General features: G+C 32.6%; 1 protein-coding gene across 3 annotated transcripts; it reads right to left on the bottom strand.

Moving 5' to 3' along the window:
* Nucleotides 1–604: 604 nt before the first annotated feature.
* On the bottom strand, nucleotides 605–18,643 carry LOC127701493 (monocarboxylate transporter 14-like). Of its 3 annotated transcripts, XM_052205374.1 has the most exons (8): nucleotides 18,534–18,643; nucleotides 13,481–13,532; nucleotides 9,718–10,051; nucleotides 8,927–9,070; nucleotides 6,468–7,391; nucleotides 5,775–5,954; nucleotides 1,349–1,474; nucleotides 605–972 (listed from the first exon to the last, which is right to left on the bottom strand). In XM_052205374.1, the coding sequence occupies exons 3-8, from the start codon at nucleotides 9,956–9,958 to the stop codon at nucleotides 827–829; spliced, it is 1,761 nt and encodes a 586-aa protein (XP_052061334.1). In that variant the 5' UTR covers nucleotides 9,959–10,051; nucleotides 13,481–13,532; nucleotides 18,534–18,643; the 3' UTR covers nucleotides 605–826. The 3 variants fall into 3 exon arrangements, with proteins under 3 accessions (XP_052061334.1, XP_052061335.1, XP_052061333.1); XM_052205375.1 differs by lacking the exon at nucleotides 18,534–18,643 and having other exon boundaries at nucleotides 13,481–13,561; XM_052205373.1 differs by lacking the exons at nucleotides 13,481–13,532; nucleotides 18,534–18,643 and adding an exon at nucleotides 12,782–13,007.
* Between the last annotated feature and the right edge of the window lie 979 nt (nucleotides 18,644–19,622).

The raw sequence follows: 19,622 nt of genomic DNA, 5'->3' as shown, positions 1-19,622 counted from the left end.
ATGTCATGGCGGGTCACATATATGGACCGTTGGTAGTCTGTTTATCTTTTTTATTTTGATCATGATGATTTGTGATTGCCCCTTGGTATTTTCACTCTAGTTATTGTTTGTTTATGAGTTACACAGACACACCTTTATGTAAAATGGCGAGAAAGAGAACAAGAGTCATAACTCACTATATACTGCTATCCCGTCACAGATTTCATCTCTTATTTTAGAGGTATCATTGTTACAGGTTTTCTATTTTCTTACTTTACACCTACAGCTGCATACAATTTTCGAATCGTATGTCTACGCACCGTTTGGAGTTCATGGGAATTTTTTAATACGTCAAGGTTCGTACGTTTATAGCTTGACATAAGTTTATTAAAATGACATCTATATAATGCCACCATATTAATCCATAGAATTATAACATTCAATAAGAATTACATAATATCAAATAAGGAGATGTTGAATGATTGCCAACGAGACTATCTAACACCCAAATGACGTGGTTTTAACGGCAACTATAGGTCACCTTACAGCCTTCAACATTTAGCAAAACCCAAACCGAAAAGTTAGCTATGAAAGGGCCCGACATGACAAAATTCGGAACAATTCAAACAAAAAACCAAATATGTTTATCTATAATAGTAATTATGCATAATTTATTATACGTCAGTAAAAAAAGTAAAAAAATCAAAAATACATATGGTCCGTTTTTCAATTGCTAAAACCAAAGAAGTATAACTTAAACGTCGCATGTCCTAACAAATGTGATTTACGATGATAGACTAGAGATCCAAATACTCCTTTGTGTAAATCCGGAATATTAGTTATGTGTTTATCTTATGTCTAATTCTTTTCTTTGTTCCTCCTTTTTAATGCATGGAAAATGTAGTACCATGTGACAGACAGCACTCAATAAATACATTCCTCCACCAAGGTAAAATGAAGCGTCATAGTTATTGGTTGCTTGGAAAACTGCACCTGCAAATCAAGAATATTAGTGTATTTTAGAAGTATGGGCTATAAAAAAGTATAACAAAAATATCGAACTTCAATGTAAATTAAAAAGGTGGAAAGTTCATATGCTATTGGCTTGTTAAAAAATGACAATATTACGAAAAGTTTTAAATAATTTCAGACATTTTCATAGTCTGATTTCATGTTATTGTATTGTATATATATATTCGAACTATACATTGATGTTTTGAAATTGAAAAATTGAAAAAAAAATTTTGTTTTCGACCAAAAAACATAGACAAATCAAACAAACGAAAAAAAAAATAAATAAAGTTTTTTTTGGAGATAAATAAAAAATTAGTCGCCGACTAACGAACTTTATGTTGCTTTTTCAACTCACCTGCTAAAGGAGGACCGTATATGCCCGACACACCACGGGCCAATATGAGTAAACCAAAAGCATTCGACAGTTTACCAATTCCAAGGAGATCGCATATTATAGGTGAAGTCAGTGATATATATGCAGCTGAAAATAAAAAGATAAACTTTTCGGTCGAGATTTTTTATAATTAAACGAAGCGACATCCAAACGGCAAGATATATTTTATTATTAAAAATGAAGCGACATCCCAAAGGCAGGAAAATTGTTAAAAAAAACAGTCGACAATGCAGAAAGGGAGTTGTACCATAAGTTATAGTACAATTATAAACTTTCAAAGGAGACAAAAGGTTACAGACCCGGATTTAGGGGGGAGGGCAGGGTGCCTGGGCCCCCCTTTTGTGAGAAAAATTTGGTTGTTAATTAGGGAATCACTGAAGCATGACTGAACGGGCCCCCTCTAATTGGCAGTCAGTGCCCCCCCCCCCCCCCCCCCCCCCTTTATGAAAACTTCTGAATCCGCCACTGGGTTAAATTATGGTCCAGTATCCAAAATCTAAATGCATGGTAAGATTCAGCATATCAAAGAACCCCAAGAATTCTTTTTTTGGTGAAATCAAACAAACTTTAATATTGGACCCTGTGGACCAATCTGAAAACTGGTACACAAATCAAAAATCTATTTACACGGTTAGATTCAGCATATCAAAGAACCCGAAGAATTTAATTTTTGTTAAAATCAAACTATGCTTAATTTTGGACCCTTTGGACTTTAATGTGGACCAATTTGAAAACTGGGTCCAAAGTTAAAAATCTAAATACACGGTTAAATTCGGCATATCAAAGAACTTCAATAATTCATTTTTTGTTGAATCAAACAAAGTTTAATTTTGGACCTTAATGTGGACCTATTTGAAATCTGGGATCAAAATCCAAAATCTAAATACACGGTCAGAATCGGCATTTTAAAGAATCCCAAGAATTCAAGACTTGGAATTGAACTCCATTGAAATTAATTTTTGACCCCTTTTTCCTAAACGGTTAGGACAATAACCCCCATAATCAATTCCAAACTTTGTTTTTTGGTATATAACTTTTTTTACAATTTCATAGAGATCAATAGACTTTAACTCAAGTTAGTGTTCGCAAACCAGAAAATCCTTGTTTTTTTTGGCTCCTGATTCCTAAAGGGTTAGGGCCGTTATATACCCCAAAATCATTCCCAACCTTCTGTTTGAGGTATGGAACCTTGTGGTAGAATTTCATACAGATCCATAACCTTATACACAAGTTATTGTCCTGAAACAAGAAAAATGCTTGTTTTGGCCCCTAATTCCTAAACAGTCAGGACAATAACCCCAAAATCCAATTCAACCTTCCTTTTTTGGTATGGAACCTTGTGGTACAATTTCATAGAGATCCATACACTTATACTAAAAAAAAAAACTTGACAAGTCTAAAGCAACTGGTTTAGATGACGTTGGACCAAATATTTTGAGTATGTGCAGCGATGTCATTGCACCAGCGTTAACATATTTATTTAATCTAAGCATCAAATGTGGTAAATTTCCAAGTATTTTTAAAACTGCAAGAGTTTGCCCAATTATTAAAAGTGGCGATGCTTGTAATCCTGATAATTATAGACCAATAGCAGTATTGCCTTGTCTCTCCAAAATCATAGACCGACATATAGCTGATAGTTTGTATATATATTTAAATAGTAATGACCATCTTAATACTACACAGTCAGGTTTCAGACCTAAACATTCGTGCACAACTGCACTTACTAAATTAGTAGATGAATGGTTAGCAAATATAGATAATGGAGAAATAAACGGAGTTATATTTTTAGATTTAAAGAAAGCTTTTGATCTGGTTAATCATATTATTTTATTAAAAAAGCTTGAATATTATAATGTTTCAAACTGTACACTAGACTGGTTAAAGTCATACATGTTTGAACGAAGTCAACAAGTTAAGGTCAATAACGTCATGTCTAATACTAAATGCATAAAAACTGGTGTACCATAAGGCTCTATCCTTGGCCCTCTGTTATTTATTTTATATATCAATGATTTACCACTGAACATAGAAAATTCATTAATAGATTTATATGCAGATGATTCTACATTACATAGTAAAGGTAATAATGTACTTCAGTTAACTGCTAACCTTCAAAATGATATTCATGTAATTGAAAACTGGTGTTCGCAAAATTGTATGAAACTAAATGCCAAAAAGTGTAAATCAATGATTATTGGTTCAAAACAGAGGCTTTATTCAACTGGGAACAGTTTAGATATCAAAATTTCAGATGAACAAATAGAGAATGTAGATTGTGAAAAACTTCTCGGTTTATATATCGACAAAAACCTAAATTGGAATGAGCAAATAGATAAAATGTCATGTACAATACATAATAGAATCAATTTATTACAAAAGATAAGAAAATATTTCCCTATGCATATACGTATTATTTATTTTAATGCTTATATTCTGCCATTGTTTGATTATTGTTGCAATATATGGTGAAGTTGCTATGAAAGTGGAATAAATACACTAAATAAGTTATTATAGAAATCTGCTAGGGTTATAATAGAAGCTGACATAATGACATCATCCAGTTTGTGGTTTAATAGTTTAAACTGGTAAAATGTGGAAAAACGCATTCAATATCAAAAGACAATACTTGTATTTAAATCATTAAATGATATGGTTCCTAACTATTTACAAGAAAACTTTCATTTTATTGGTAATCAGAATTATAGTTTACGTTCGGCTGATGAAAAACTATTAAATCTTCCGAAACCAAAAACAAACTTTTTAAAGAAAACATTTACATATTCAGGTTCTCAAATATGGAACAGTTTACCAAATGAAATAAAAATGAGTAATACACTTGTATCTTTTAAAGCAAAATATTACAAATTTTTCATCAATTGTGCAAATTAATATGCTTTTTCATTATTATCTAGATACAATTGTATATTGTGTATAATATATCATTATAATATTGTATGTACTTATAAATATGTTATTATTATTTTGAGGACTCTCAGGAAGATTAGTTTTAACTAATGGGATTATCCTCTTGAAATAAAGATTATTTATTTATTTATTTATTTATTTATTTACTAAAGCTACTAAACCAAAATGTCTTCGGACGACGACGACGACAAAGGAGAAGACGACAACGTCATACCATTATACGTCAATATATCTTTAAACAATTCAAGTTCGTACCCAGATATTAAGTTAATACATGTATTGTTATTATACAACTTAATGATATTGCTTTAATGCTCTATCTATTTCTATAGGGAGGAATAACTCAGGCATTACAAATGTTAGCCTTTTTATTTAGCCTTTCTATTTAGCCTTGCAACAGGCGACCTAAGGATTTTCCACATAGTTTTTTTAAGCGTTCTTAAACGCACAGAGGACTTAATCATACTCTCGAAACACCATACAGGCATCGGATTTAATGTCTATTTAACAACAGTTCGCGACTGTGTACATCCCTAGACAGGTACCCGGCCGTTATTGAAATTCTTCACAAAATTTGTATATTCCGAAGGCATACTGAATATTTTACGGAGGGAACCAACCTAGTACATCCCTGACAACCAAACAGACATGTCCACTCAGCACTTGTCTTATGGCGGACGGAGAAGTCAAGGTGGCCATAAATTTATACCTCAGTCAACTGTTGAAGTATGTAAAAAGAAGATATGAAGATAAATACAAAGAGCAGCTGCCTATCAAGGTGTTATTTTAAATATATATATATATGGTTAAGTATCTGTATATCTTTTTCCCTTTTAAAACTGGTAAGCATCCAATTGGAAACATTGAATAACGACACCTTACCAAAATGTATATCAAGTGGTTACCATTAGATACCTCTCATCGACCCATTTTTTATAATTTGTGAAACAATTTCAATGAAAACCATTAACATTCCTTAGATTGACTATAAGCTCTAATTGTAGTTGTGATTTGACATTTACAGTTTTAAAACAAGTCAACAACACATTATTATTGTTATTAATTTTGCTCGGTATGTCCGACATTTTTCAATCTAAAACAATGTAAAAATTAACAATTGTTATTATCATTATTATTGGCTCGGTATGTTCGACATTTACAAATCCAAAATAATGTAAACAACAAAACATTGTTGTGTTGTATTACATTAATTATTGCATATGTTGAAATGCTCCTTCGAAAAGTAGATTCCTTCAGACTATATGTGATTTATAAATGCAGTTGAGATCAGTTCTGCAAGAAACTGCTCTAAAGACACCAGGAGACTTTTCTCCTGAAAGTTCTGAACAGATTTTAAGAGATGTTATATCTGATCCAAACTGTGTTCGATTAACGCATGATAAAATAACACACGCTAATATGTATTCAAAAATAAAGAAATAAAGAAAGTTTTACTTACCTATACATAAACCATATATCACTGAAAATCCTACCAGCATTGCATAGGTTGTACAAAGTGGCTCAAGGAACAAAACTGCTGCACTTAATACTAGCATTGCATTGTTCAGAATTAAAGGATTGACAAAACTGAGATCAGCGAGAAATCCACAAAGGACCCGACCTATGGTGTTGGTGATTCCTGCATGAAAAATATATTGGAAAATGGAAAGTGAATTATCAAGCTCTTTGTGCATTTCTATTAATTATTAGCGCAACCATTTTAAGGGGAAAAACATCTAATGAAGCAAACAAAAAAATACTTTAAAAACATTTGCATGAGTGTGAATTCGCATGACGGATGATACACGCATAGCAGGAGACGCTTACCATATCGACATACAAGGCCACGCTCCTTTTGTTGGTCATGCGAATCCCAAAGTTTTTGGTTTTTTTTTGCCTTGATTTGAATCATCTTAGTGGTTTGATTATTGTTGCCTCTAGTTTATATACCAAATTTTTGATAAACATATGTAAACAGATTTTTGTACATATTGGCTTTTTTATATGCAATTATACATAATGTATTCTGTGAATTTAAAAACAATTTTTTTTTCATTTTAATCTTTATAAACAAAAGCAGTTTTAGCGCACCTGGTCTTCAACACATACCAACATGTTTTTCAAGTAACATAATTAAAAAAAGAGTGATTACCCATTATTGAGAGTAGGAAAGCAGCATTAGAACTGGAAATACCCATCTGTACAGCCCTGTCCACTATATAGCTGAATGGAATAAAATACCCAGTACACGCAAAAACGTTACCTATAAACAACATGAAAAACGAAATTTTCAACATCAATGAAAAGTCCAACATTTCCTTAAGAATGTCTGTCACAGTTTTAGGCAAGCATGTACATTTGTCCCAAACTGAGGATCTCTCTGGTTCATCTATTCCTGGAATAGACGTTATACTGGCTACATAACTATGGACATTAGGCTGAGATCTAAACTGTGGTATTCTATCTATGCTTCCACTATAGAATATATCTTTCTTGTACATTGGTCTTGCAAAGTCAACTCTGTGTTGCATCACTGAAGGTTGCGAATCAGCTCTACTTCGGTTTGTCCTAGGAATGATTTCTTTTATAATCAAAGGCTGGAATGTTTCTTTCATATTTGAATTTATTTCGTTACTTTTAGTGCTAACATAATGAACTTCCGGTAAAGACCCTCTCCCATTGGTAATTTCCCTTATAGACGGGTCTTTGCTTAGCAAATCTGTCGATATGTTTCTTTCATAAACATCTGGATCAGACTCTGTCCTTTGACGACTTTCTTCAGACATTTTTTTCGCATGATTATTAAGTGTATCGTCCTTACTTCGCTTTCTGGGTTTCACTTTCAGTGGTCGCATTAACATTCCACATACAACACCGTTTAAAATTATTCCAGATTGGATAAAAAGTAAATTTCTCCAACCATACAGTCCCAACAAATAATCATTTAACGGCGAGAATACAAATGTCCCTATTCCAGAACCACACATTGCAATTCCTGTGGCAAGTGCTCGTCTTTTCTCGAAATAAAAACCGACTGTTACTATCGATGGTAAGTATATCAAACCAAAACCAAGACCTGTAAAACATAAATAATACGTGCACAGAATTAATATTTTTCAAATATCTTCGTTTGTTTACAATAAGTCTTCATTTTATACAACCTGATTTGTTTTTTGGCTAAAACATTTGCCTCGTGGTGCTGTTATAAACTTTCATATCGTATGAAAACCGGTAACCATTTTGAAACGAGTGCGACTATCGACACACTGTAAGCAACATTTAAGTCTGTCGTATAGTTAAATCAATGATAATCATTTCTTATAATTATCATATTTAACAAATAAATGCTATAGTTTGTTATTATGTTGCACTGTTACAACACTGTCCCAGGTAAAGGAGAGGGTTTGGCGCCAGCAAACTAGTTTAACCCCGCCATATTCTGCATTCAGTGGTTGTCGTTTATTGCTGTATATCATATTTGTTTTTCGTTCATTGTTTAGTTTTTTCGTTTGAATGGTTTTACATTTGTCATTTTCGGGGCCTTGTATAGCTGGCTATGTGGTATAGGATTTGCTCATTATTGAAGGCCGTACGGTGACCTATAGTTGTTTACTTCTATGTCATTAGTTCTCTGGTGGAGAGTTGTCTCATTGGCAATCATACCACATCTTCTTATTTATATATATATATATATATATTTTTTTTTTCTACAACGACTCTACTTTCGACTTGGTTTTTAAATGAGTTTTAACTACAGTTTAAATTCTGCAACGATAAATGAACAGGTTCATATATCACATTATTTTTATTAAATATGTAGTTATAATATCTGAATTTTTTTCTTGCAAAAGTATTTATCTCGTCAAATGTTAAATAACACTTTTATATTTTCTTATTATCGTATTTGGGAAAAAATATCAGGTTGATTTTTTTGTCTATGTCTTTTTTTAGATATGGAGGAAATTTCAAAATGCCCAGTATCAGCTTATAAAGTAAGACAATACCAAGGGCGTAATACAACAACAAAGAAAAAAGAGACAACACCATGGCCAAACGAACAAGGCCGAAAACACTAACAACAGTCAAACAAAATACTCAACTGAAAATTAAAGGCTGATTTACGCGAACCATGCTAAACAAAACGTAAAAAGGAAAGGGGTTTCAGGTCCTCCGGAAGGTCAGCAGTTTATGCTCCAAAAGTTTCGTCCAACTGTCGGTTGTCTATAACAATAGGAACATCATAGCCAAGGCTCCGTGTTGACGGCCGTACTTTGACCTATAATGGTTTACTTTTACAAATTGTGACTTGGATGGAGAGTTGTCTCATTGGCACTCATACCACATCTTGTTATATCTATTATTGACTGAAAATGAAGAATGGAATTGTCCTGTGGCTTAGTTATTTTTCTTTATAATCATATTTTCAAATTGCTGATGTAAATCCCTTTGTCGTTATTTTTTTATGTTCAGCACATTTATTGACTCGCATTAAAAAATAAATCAATAAGAATAGTTCAAATGAAGTTGTTGCTTATCTTTTGACGAAGTGTGCATGTCTTGTTTGAACGGTGTTTGTTATAGTGTTAAAAAATTTAGACATAGAAGTTTTACCTCCGAGAACCCCATATGTTAATATAAGTATGTTGAGATTAGGAGCGAAGGATCCCAATAAAAATCCAACCGAAGCTATTATACTTCCTGCAATTGTGACCGGACGACAACCAAATTTGTTCACTAGACCACTGGCTATGGGACCTACAAAAAATGAACATTATTTTCGATGTGTATAAAATTTCGTTTTATTAAACTATTGAGCAAGAGAAATTATTGATTAAGAATAAAGTACTGATCATGTAGCATTTGCATTTAAAGATTTCCATACTTTTCTATATAAAACATTTGATATTTCATCGAGCTACCATATTGATTTAAAAAGTTTATAGTTTCTGAGGACATGGAAGTACTATGTATGTCAATGTAGTACTACGTATGTCAATGTAGTACTATGTATGTCAATGTAGTACTTCCATGCTCAGGACTATCTATTTTTATATTTTTAATATTTCCTGGTTTATTTCTGAAGACGTTCGTACTTAGTTCGCATTTTAAAGGTCTCTGAACTATGCAGATAAGTACGTGACTCCTTGCAAAAGTATGTGTCCTAGTAGTAACATTTTATCAAAGAAAAAATAGAGATCCACCTGCACAGGTCAAAGATGTGAAATCAGACTGCACTGTCATTTTGCATATGCGTTTATAAAAATGCTAAATCTAAAATAATCAAATAAAATCGTGATTCGAAAAATAAAAATCAAATACGAGTAATTAATCTAACAATTTCTTCTGATTTTCACATTTTTCTTTTTATTAACGCGTGTGTCAGTGTGTACAATAATATTTACCTGAACATAAATATACACCAAACAATAGAGAACCAACCAAAGAAACTTTTCCTTTCGATTCCTCAAAATGTTCGGCAAAAATTGGCAGCAGAACACCAAAGGCGTAACCAATTCCATCGACAATAAAGTTACAAACAAGTGATGCAAAGGTTACCATCCAGCCCCATCCCCCGTCTGGGGGTGTCGGGATTAGATCTTCATCTTCTAGATCCTCGTGATATTTCTTCTCTTTCTCTTCCATAATGGTATGCCCAAACTACGTATATATTGATTTGTCGACGATTTTGATCAGGAAATCTACTTCACATACCTGGCCGTATGTTAGTGCAAATCTCTAATGAAAGTTAAAGAAAAAGACAGACATCGTTTAAAAAATTACATTAGTTTATATGGCTATGCTTATTTTGTAATAATTGATAATCTTATCAGCCAATTTATCATTGTGCATTATGATTATTTCGACACTTGATAAAAACACCCTGTTATAAATAACGGTCCAGTTTATATTTAAAAGCCTTTGGGGCAATTGGATTATATAATTTATCTGTTTTACTTGTGATTACAAATAGCTTGTAAATTTTTCAGTATCACAGATACATTAAAATCATCCTGATATATCAAACACACAATGCACTCATAAATTATAATTTACTTTTCAGTTGTAGCTATGTATTTACGATCTTCTTATATATATTTAAAGCACTAATTTTCCCACCATGAACTTAAAAAATTTGTCCAAAATCAGTACCAGTAAAGGTGACAATATGCAAAGTACAGCTGTCCATATAAGGTTTTTTTAATTATTAAATATATACTAGTGTCCGGAACATTACATAATTCATTGTAGAACACGCTGCACTTGTTAACATTATTTAGATATTATCTATACTCTAAAAGTATCTCATGACTAAATCCAATTATACTATCAACTGCATATATAATGTACAGCAAGACAGGGTTGGCTGTTTTCTATGACTGATTTGGTATTTCAATTTTACCACGGACAGATTTATTTAATTCACTCGTGTTTAAAAAGAAACACACACAGTGCCTATATACTATGAAAATCACGTTTGAAGTAAAATTTCAGAAGCTCAAAAGCCGATTCTTAATGGTTAGGCAGTAAAAGAAACAGTTTGTGTATTGGTGATGAAGACTTTTAAGTCTGCTGACAATTAATATCAGATGATGGAAAGCAAAACATTATACTCATATTTCAATTTATTAATTTCTACTGTAACCTTGAACTTCGAATAAATTACCTGAAAATCAATAGTGGTCTTATTCGACCCAATACACGATATTCATCATAGATGGGTAAAGATCACGATTCACGAAACTTGCAGTTCAGTCTTTTACATGAGCTGTGACCTTGATTGTTCACTTAAGGCGCATTTCAAACCAAGTTTGACAATGTTGGACATTAGTTTAAAAGACCAAAATGCTGACATGGACCTTCGACCTTTTGACATAAAAAATCAATAGGTTTTTCTTTAAACCTAAGATTGGTAAAGATCTTATTTGTGGCTCAAATGAAATTGTGCCTGGAAAAGAAATTTTTTCCAAAATTTTCAGTCTCTTAATAGGAACTGTGACTTTGACCTTCGGACACAGAATCAAAAATTAATAGGTTATTCTTCTTTCCAAGAGGTAGTACCAAGCTAAGTTTTGTCAATATTCATATATAGTTCAAAGGATATAAACGTTTGCCTCAATAACAGTCTTAGGGGCCAGCTGAAGCCCGCCTCCGGGTGCGGAATTTTCTCGCTGTGTTGAAGACCCATTGGTGGCCTTGGGCTGTTTTCTGCTCTTTGGTCGGGTTGTTGTCTCTTTGACACATTCCCCGTTTCCATTCTCAATTTTATTATCAATTGGTGATATTACCTACCCTTTGACCTAGTGACTCCTAAATCAAAAGGGTTCTTTTGCATTCCATTGGGCATTAGCAAACCAACTGCAGTAAAGTTTGAAATATGGAAACTAAAATTTTGCTGAAATTCCAGTCTATCAATAGCTGCTGTAACCATGACCCTTTCATCTAATCGCATCAAAGTATGTTTGTGAAGCTTTATCAAACCAAGTTCGGTAAAGATATTTTTTATGGATTTTGTCCGGATACCGTTCGGACTCGTGGACGGCATTCGTTATATTATAAGCCATACCTATGTTCAGGTTGCTTTTAGTTTTTATATTTCAGAAAGTAGAGGTCAATTGGAATCTTAAGAAAGACAGACGCGGGTAAGATTAATTTATTCACCCCTAAAATAAGGGTTATCTAATTTTAATCGATTTTACGTGTTTTTCACTCTCTCGGAATCTCGTTCTGGATCAACCATTGGAAGAATAGTTGTAGGGTTGGTAAGACGACATTTCTCCTATTCAACATACGATAGAAACATATGCAAAACTTATTAAGTTGTAAATAGATAGACTACCTATTATCATAGATGTATAAACCCATACATCTATGCTATTATAAACTTGCGAACCCCTGTAAACCAATTCTAATCGTACTGTAAAACTGTCCTCAATCAAACTTTTTACGAACGCTCCTTATAGAAAGTAAAAATGTAATAGTTTCTACTGGTTTTATGGATAATTCAGTTATCTACTATTTTAGCTGAGATAATTAGATACAAATTTTGTCTGAAAGGTTTCTATATTAAAACTATAAATTACCGATTTTAGTAATTAGCGATTCGAGCAAAATAAAACTGTACATACAAATACAATATATAAAATTGAGAATGGAAATGGGGAATGTGTCAAAGAGACAACAACCCGACCACAGAGAAGACAACAGCCGAAGGCCACCAATGGGTCTTCAATGCAGCGAGAAACTCCCGCACCCGGAGGCGTCCTTCAGCTGGCCCCTAAACAAATATGTATACTAGTTCAGTGATAATGGACGTCATACTAAACTCCAAATTATACACAAGAAACTAAAATTAAAAATGATACAAGACTAACAAAGGCCAGAGGCTCCTGACATGAATATTACTATATAATAGTGTAAATATATTATGCATGAATCTTATCATCAAACTGTTATCAATAAACTTACCCCATTACTGACAGTAAGTAAACACCTACTCAAGCATGTGCATGTCCCCTAATATATATCCACAATACAGAATAACCAAGTTCAATGATCGTAAATGCTGCTGACTGTATGTATTGTCAATATATGAACATAACAGGAAACACAAACAGCTGGGTGCTTTTATACAACGAACATAATATGTCATTTACCTTGGTAAAAAGGTCAATTTTAATTATATTCAAATATTGCATATAATGATTCTCTTTATTATTTAATCAAAATATCTTAATCCTATTTGGTCTGGTGACATAATTTGACGCGCAGCCGTATAATCAAAGTATGATACAAGGGTAGCTTGTATAGTTTTTCATTTGAACACTACTTTGATGTGTGGTGGTAACTTCTTACACGCCATCTCAAAGTAAACCTTTACACAATTAGTAGTTTCAAATATATAAAGTTTGTAATATGACAAGAAAGAACTCTTAACAGACGTTATTTGAGAAAGATCGTAGTACACGATTAAAAAGCTCGACAAGTGTTCACATACTAGTACATGATAACGAAACGTGATATAAACGAAACAGAGCAAACAGTATATATTACTCGAGTTATAATTTTTTTCGAAATTGTCATTCGTAATCAGTATTTAAAGATGTTACAATATTAAGATTAACTAAAATGCCTTTACTATTTAAAACTACCATTATCAGCACATACCTGCAGCCCTATCTTTCGACTGTCATGTCAAAGTATGTGGATGTCTATGTAGCTGAAAGTAAACATGCATAACCAATTGATCATGTGCCTTGAAAAAATTGTTTGGGAGAAGAAATTAGTAGACTTAAAATCCATCAAGTGGAAACAAAATTAAAGTATAAAATTTTTCACAATAACTTATTTAATCGCACTTGAATATTTAATTTGCCTGCAGCTGTGGTAATTTTCTTTCAAGGACATACCACACTTTGCAGCGACGCTGATATTTACAACTTGTTCCAATACATGTAATTGCAATCTAAGCACAAAGTTGTCACATTTTAACAATTCGAACGTCAGCTATCTATTTTTTTACTTGCGTCATCTAACTTCGTTTCAGTGGTCTAGTACAAAGTGACGTACGCAGTTTGATCATTATAACAAGTTTTACTAATCAGTAACTCCTTTTAAGCCTTAACTTTATCACTTTTACCATGAATTATATTAAATTGCTATTGGAGTTTTGTTGAAAAAGAAATTAAAGTTTACACGCACATATTTCAAAATATGAGTATCGTGCGGCATTATTCCCCACTCATAAGCCTTCATTTTGTAACAAATCATGAGTATACTTAAATTTTGTACAACCTCTTTCTTTATTTTTTTATAGAAACCCGACACTATTCCCTACGTTGTAGCAACAGGCCACTTACGGACCCATCAAAGAGTTGTTTCAAGATTTCTTTGATATTTAGAAAGTTTTTCACTCTCCCTACACAAAGCATTGGATTTAACGTCCCCATTTCGACTGGACGTGAGTGCGTATTTATATATCCCGCAAACTAAACGGACGCCCCTCTTCAGCATTGGTTTAACTGTCAGATGTAAAAAGTCCAAGTGACCATTTTTCAATACCTCACCGACCCTTGAGGTATATTGTCACAGGAAAGAACGATGGAAGAAGTATACCTGAACCATTTAAAACTTACAAGTTCTGGGACAAACAGACAAAAAAATGAAATAACGAGATGTAGGTTTTTTGCCAATCAGGCAGCAACCAAAAGAAACGAAAACACAAAAAAAAAAAACAAAAACAAAAAAATATTTAAAGTCTTCAACAACAGAAAATTGTGTATACAATATGTCAAGCTTCAAATTGCCCGCACAAATAGTGAAAAGATTTTACACTACCTACCAAATAATTGCCATTGAAAACAAATGTCTTGTAGAACAAAAACATTTAATTAAGATATTACCAAAGACAACCACCAACGAGGCTTCTGATGGGACCGACAAACGCACAGCCAGTGAGGATTTTTCTAGACAGTGCTTTTAGTCACTATACTTTTAACATATTTGTTATTCTATACACTCTCTAATCATATCAGGATGGGATTCTACATTTTTACATTTAAACGATACTTAAACAGGCTTATTGATATGATTTATTTTTGTTTACTTTATGTTCAGTGACAAATATTTCATGCATTTTCAGGTCGAGAACAAATTGACAGTTCACAATAGATATGGCCTGCTAGGTAGGAAGGTCGACCGGGGGTGAAAGGCGGAAAGTTTGGACTTTCACTGGAAAATGAGGTTATGGTGAATATAGACAGAAACTTTTTGGTTTGCAAAAGGCCACCTACGGACGCCTCAGAGTGCATTTACAATGGTTCTTAATTTTTAGAGGGCACCTGTCTTTCTCTACATGAGGCATTGGATTAAACGTCCCCATTCTGATTAAACGTGGCTTCGTATTTATATATCCCACACAGTTCAAACGGACGCCCCACCGTAACAAGGGATTTACAGTCAAAACGGAAGAAGTCAAAGGGACGACTGTATTTCTATACCCCAACACCGCAGTCAACCATTTGGGTGGAGAAAACAAAATCCAAGCATTACATTTCTAAGACTCCAACTCATAAAACTGCCCGGCTCCTTCGAGTGTAGGTTAAATACTTTGAGTTAGCTTTCAGTTATTGTAAACATTTTTAACACGGTTATATTGTTTGTTGTGTATTACAATGGTATCATAGAGGTAAGGTTAGCTATTTTTTTCAGAACTGATTATTCCAATTATTGAGATTGAAGGGGATGATAGCTAACATTACTTAAACATACACACTTTTCATGTGCCTGTCACGGTTAAAGAACCTCGTAAATGATTGTTTTATTTCCATATTCACGTTAAATACATTAGTCTTTTCTTTAAGTCAATATGTTGACCTCTCGATATTTCTTCTTGTTGTTGGTTTTTTTTTTGTGTGTTTGTCCTGTTCCTTTGACCTATACCCTACATATCTTTATAATCATATTAAAATGCTGCAACATTAATTACTTCAATTTAGCTGTACCAAAAATATCCTGTTGTCTATAATTAAACGGTATTTCATATAGGTTTTTTTGTGGTCATATAGCTCTTCAACTGTTCAGTTCTTAAACATCCTTGGCTCTCAAATATTTGGTTTTTAACGTTCCTGAAGAAGGAAATTTCAGAAAAGCGCTTGGGACGCATGAATATTTAGAAAGTATTATTTTTCATTTTGCATATGCAGACAGTGAAGTATCTTCAATAATTCTTTACTGTCTAGTAAACACTTGTAAGAGAGTAAATCTTTCGTATGTAGGTAATTTTGTAAACCTAATTATTTACTGTAAGTTTAAATTTATCCGATGACATGTTGTTAAGGTTTTCTTAAGTTTTCCTTTTAAAGCCACACTAACAAACAGTTAAACAAAATGCTGATGTCATTCCTTTTGGTTCTCGTATAAATTAAGCATATGATCTAATCTTCCCTTTGTGTACAATTTAAAAAGAAACTTAAACATATGATTCATCGTTACCTTTTATGTATAAAATAAAAGAAATAACTTATGTACTTAACTTATAGACCTAGCTTCACACAATCTACTAGTATATGTTTTCTAAAAATGAATACTTATAAATAAGAAGATATGGTATGCGTGCCAATACACCTTATCGCTATTTGTCCGCCATTACTGGACATCACAGAAGTTCCCGTAAAATTATGACGTCATAATAGAAAATATCTGACGCCACAATGGAAAAGTGATTGTTGTATGACGTCAAAAGTTCGAGCGGGACTGATTCTCGGGTCAAGCGGGATTAGCGATAAGGTGTATGAGACAGCTATCCATCCAAGTCACAATGTGTAAAAAGAAAACAATCATAGGTCAAAGTACGGCCTTCAACACCGAGCATTGGCTCACACCGAACAGCAAGCTATAAAGGGACTAAATGACTTTTTAGAAGCATGCTGTTTGATGAAAGTACATAAAATTGCACAAAAACAAATGATCAGGGGTTTTTAAAACATGTTTTTTTCGGAATCTTTCAAAAACAATGGCAATGTTTAATTCGAATATGGTTCTGTTTGAACAATATGAGTTCTAATCGGTAAAAAATAAAGGTTTTCATATGGGCAGACATTATGAATAGAAAACACAAGTGTATAAAATATTGGAATTTTAATGTATTAAGGGAAAAAAATTCTGAGCACAATGTAGAATATTTGTGCAACATTACAGAATATAATGATAGTACCTCAGTTCTTAAGATCATTATGTCTAAAATTTTAAGTAAATATGTTGATCAGTGGCAATGCAATTTACAGTCAGAGAAAGCTTTATCTGGTAAAGGTGACAACAAACTTAGAACATATAATTTATTCAAGAACAGTTTTGAAACTTAAACGTAATGTACAATTACAATACCATTTACTCAAAGGAGTTCTTTTGCCAAAATTCGATCTGGAGTGGCACCAATAAGAATCGGAACGGGGAGGTGATAATAGTAAAAATATTTTAGAAGATGAAGCCCATGTTATTTTATCGTGTTCATTATATGACGATTTTAGAAAAAAATTATTTGATGAAGCAAAACATTTTAATAGTGATTTTATGTCTTTTGATGATTAATAGAAATTAGTGTTTTAATTCACATATATTAATATGATTCGGAGCTGTGCCAAAGCCTGTTATCTTATTTTAAATAGACGTAGAAATGTTTTATACTGTAAATAATGTACTTATAAATATGTTTTATAATCGACGAATTTTCTATATTGTTCTAATGTTATAGTCTCTTATAATTCTGTACAGAATGGCTCTCTATTTCATATTTATATACTTTTACACTGAATGTAATATTGTATTATATACTATTGAAAGATGACACTTAGATGAAATATTGAATTGAATCGATGAGGTCAAGGCTAATTAATTATCCTTCTTTGATATTTTTTTTATTTGGATAACATAATGAGGTCGATAACGTATTCATGGTTTTTATCATTAAACTTGAAGTTCTTCTTGTGATTAAAAACTACCGGATAAGTGATTGTAATCTGTAATAAAGCCCTGAGTCCTTTCAGTATAGGGTATATTCTTTCATGTTTGATGTACTTTATGATGGTCAAATCTGTTGTCAATAAGATAAAACACGCAGTTTTGAATTTTTTTTATTTAATTTTGTTTACGAAAAACGAGGTTGTACAGGGATATATATTATATACATTTGTGTCACATGAATATTGAACGCAACATTGTTTTTGATTGACAAATGTTTTGAATTTTTCTCAGCAAGGAATGACAATATACGGATTTTTAAGCGGATTATTTGGATAGTGAACTCAACATTGGCGTCTGTAAGAGAGATGTCTGGTTTATTCACATTCTAAAAAGTCCATAAAAGGAAACTGATTTTTTTGTCGATGAAATTCGGATTGACATAAAGTCCCAGGCATGTATGTCTATTGAAAATATTGGTAAATAATACGTGTAAATAATATAAATTATTCCATATTGATAGAACTTTAGTAGGTTTTTCTATATGAATGGGATTTTGAATAAATAAGCATATTCACCTGCGGAAAAAGTATATTCACCGCGCAAAAAGTAATAAATGAAAATATTTCCAAATCCAGCAACATAAAAAAATAATAATAAATAAATAATGTAGGTATATATATATATGAAATCCAAGTTATTCAATAGAAAAAACACGAACCCCTTAAATAAGGCTCACAGGTACTAATTATATATATCCTACCTGTGTTTTTATATCAGCTATATTGTAAGCTCATTAATCAATTCTTCATTACCATAGTGTAGTAAGTCCCCAATCCTCACACAATCTGAATGTATGGGAAAATCATTACATATATTTTAAGTTCAATATTCAAGGACGCCTATAGATACCAATTACTTTTACAGACATTATGTGTTGTGCCAGCAATTACCGTGATATATATATATATTAAAATAACATCATGATAGCATGTTGGTATTACCTAAAAATATTATTGTTGGGACTCAAATGAGACGAATGGGGAATTATAGTACATTTATTTAGCATAACATTTCTTTTGGCATTGTTGTTAAAGGTGTACCACCCAAAGGTGCGTTGTTCGGACTTAATTCTTTATATTTTAATAAAGTTTGTAAAAAGAAAAAAAAAATTACAAAATTCTCAGATAAATTTGATTCACCATGTTCGAATTGTGAAATTTATTTCAGATTAGTGGTTCTCGAAAACAAATATATTGTCGAACACAGTATGTTACTCCCCCAAGGGTGACTGGGAAATGAAAATAGTCATTTTGGTGTTCTTCTGATCGCTAGTAAAACCCTAGCCAAAGTGGGGCGTCCGTTTGGCTGTGTGGGATGTACAAGTGAGCAGTCACGTCTGGTCAGAATGGGGACGTTAAATCCGTCTCTGCACTTTAAGAACCCTTGCAACATCTCTTTTAGGCGCCCGTAGGTTGCATGTTGGCTTGCAATGGAAATTTCTGTCTCTATCAAATATATCCTCATTTTCCAGTAGCAGTTAAAATTTCTTCGACCTTCATCTCGGACGGTTTCTATTACAGGTCCTACCTATTGTATTTATTGTACATTTTTTCTCGTCCTGAACATGCATAAAATATTTGCCACTAGATGCCGCGAAATAGCCTTTTTGTGCTGATGTGGCGTAGAGCAAACAGCAATCAAATTAAGCAACCAACAATCAATCAATCGTTGTAACCTTTGTATAATATAGATAAAAAAAACCTTGACTATAATAAAAAGTGTAAAAACAATACAAATTATCAGTACATTTAATTGAAAACTTTCCTTGGTACCTTAGGAAGAAAAATCA

This window comes from Mytilus californianus, unplaced genomic scaffold, assembly GCF_021869535.1.
Source record: "Mytilus californianus isolate M0D057914Y unplaced genomic scaffold, xbMytCali1.0.p SCAF_5, whole genome shotgun sequence".
Classification (NCBI taxonomy): Eukaryota; Metazoa; Mollusca; class Bivalvia; order Mytilida; family Mytilidae; genus Mytilus; species Mytilus californianus.
The sequence above is the reverse complement of the archived record's forward strand: the minus strand, read 5'-3'. Positions and strand labels throughout refer to the sequence as shown.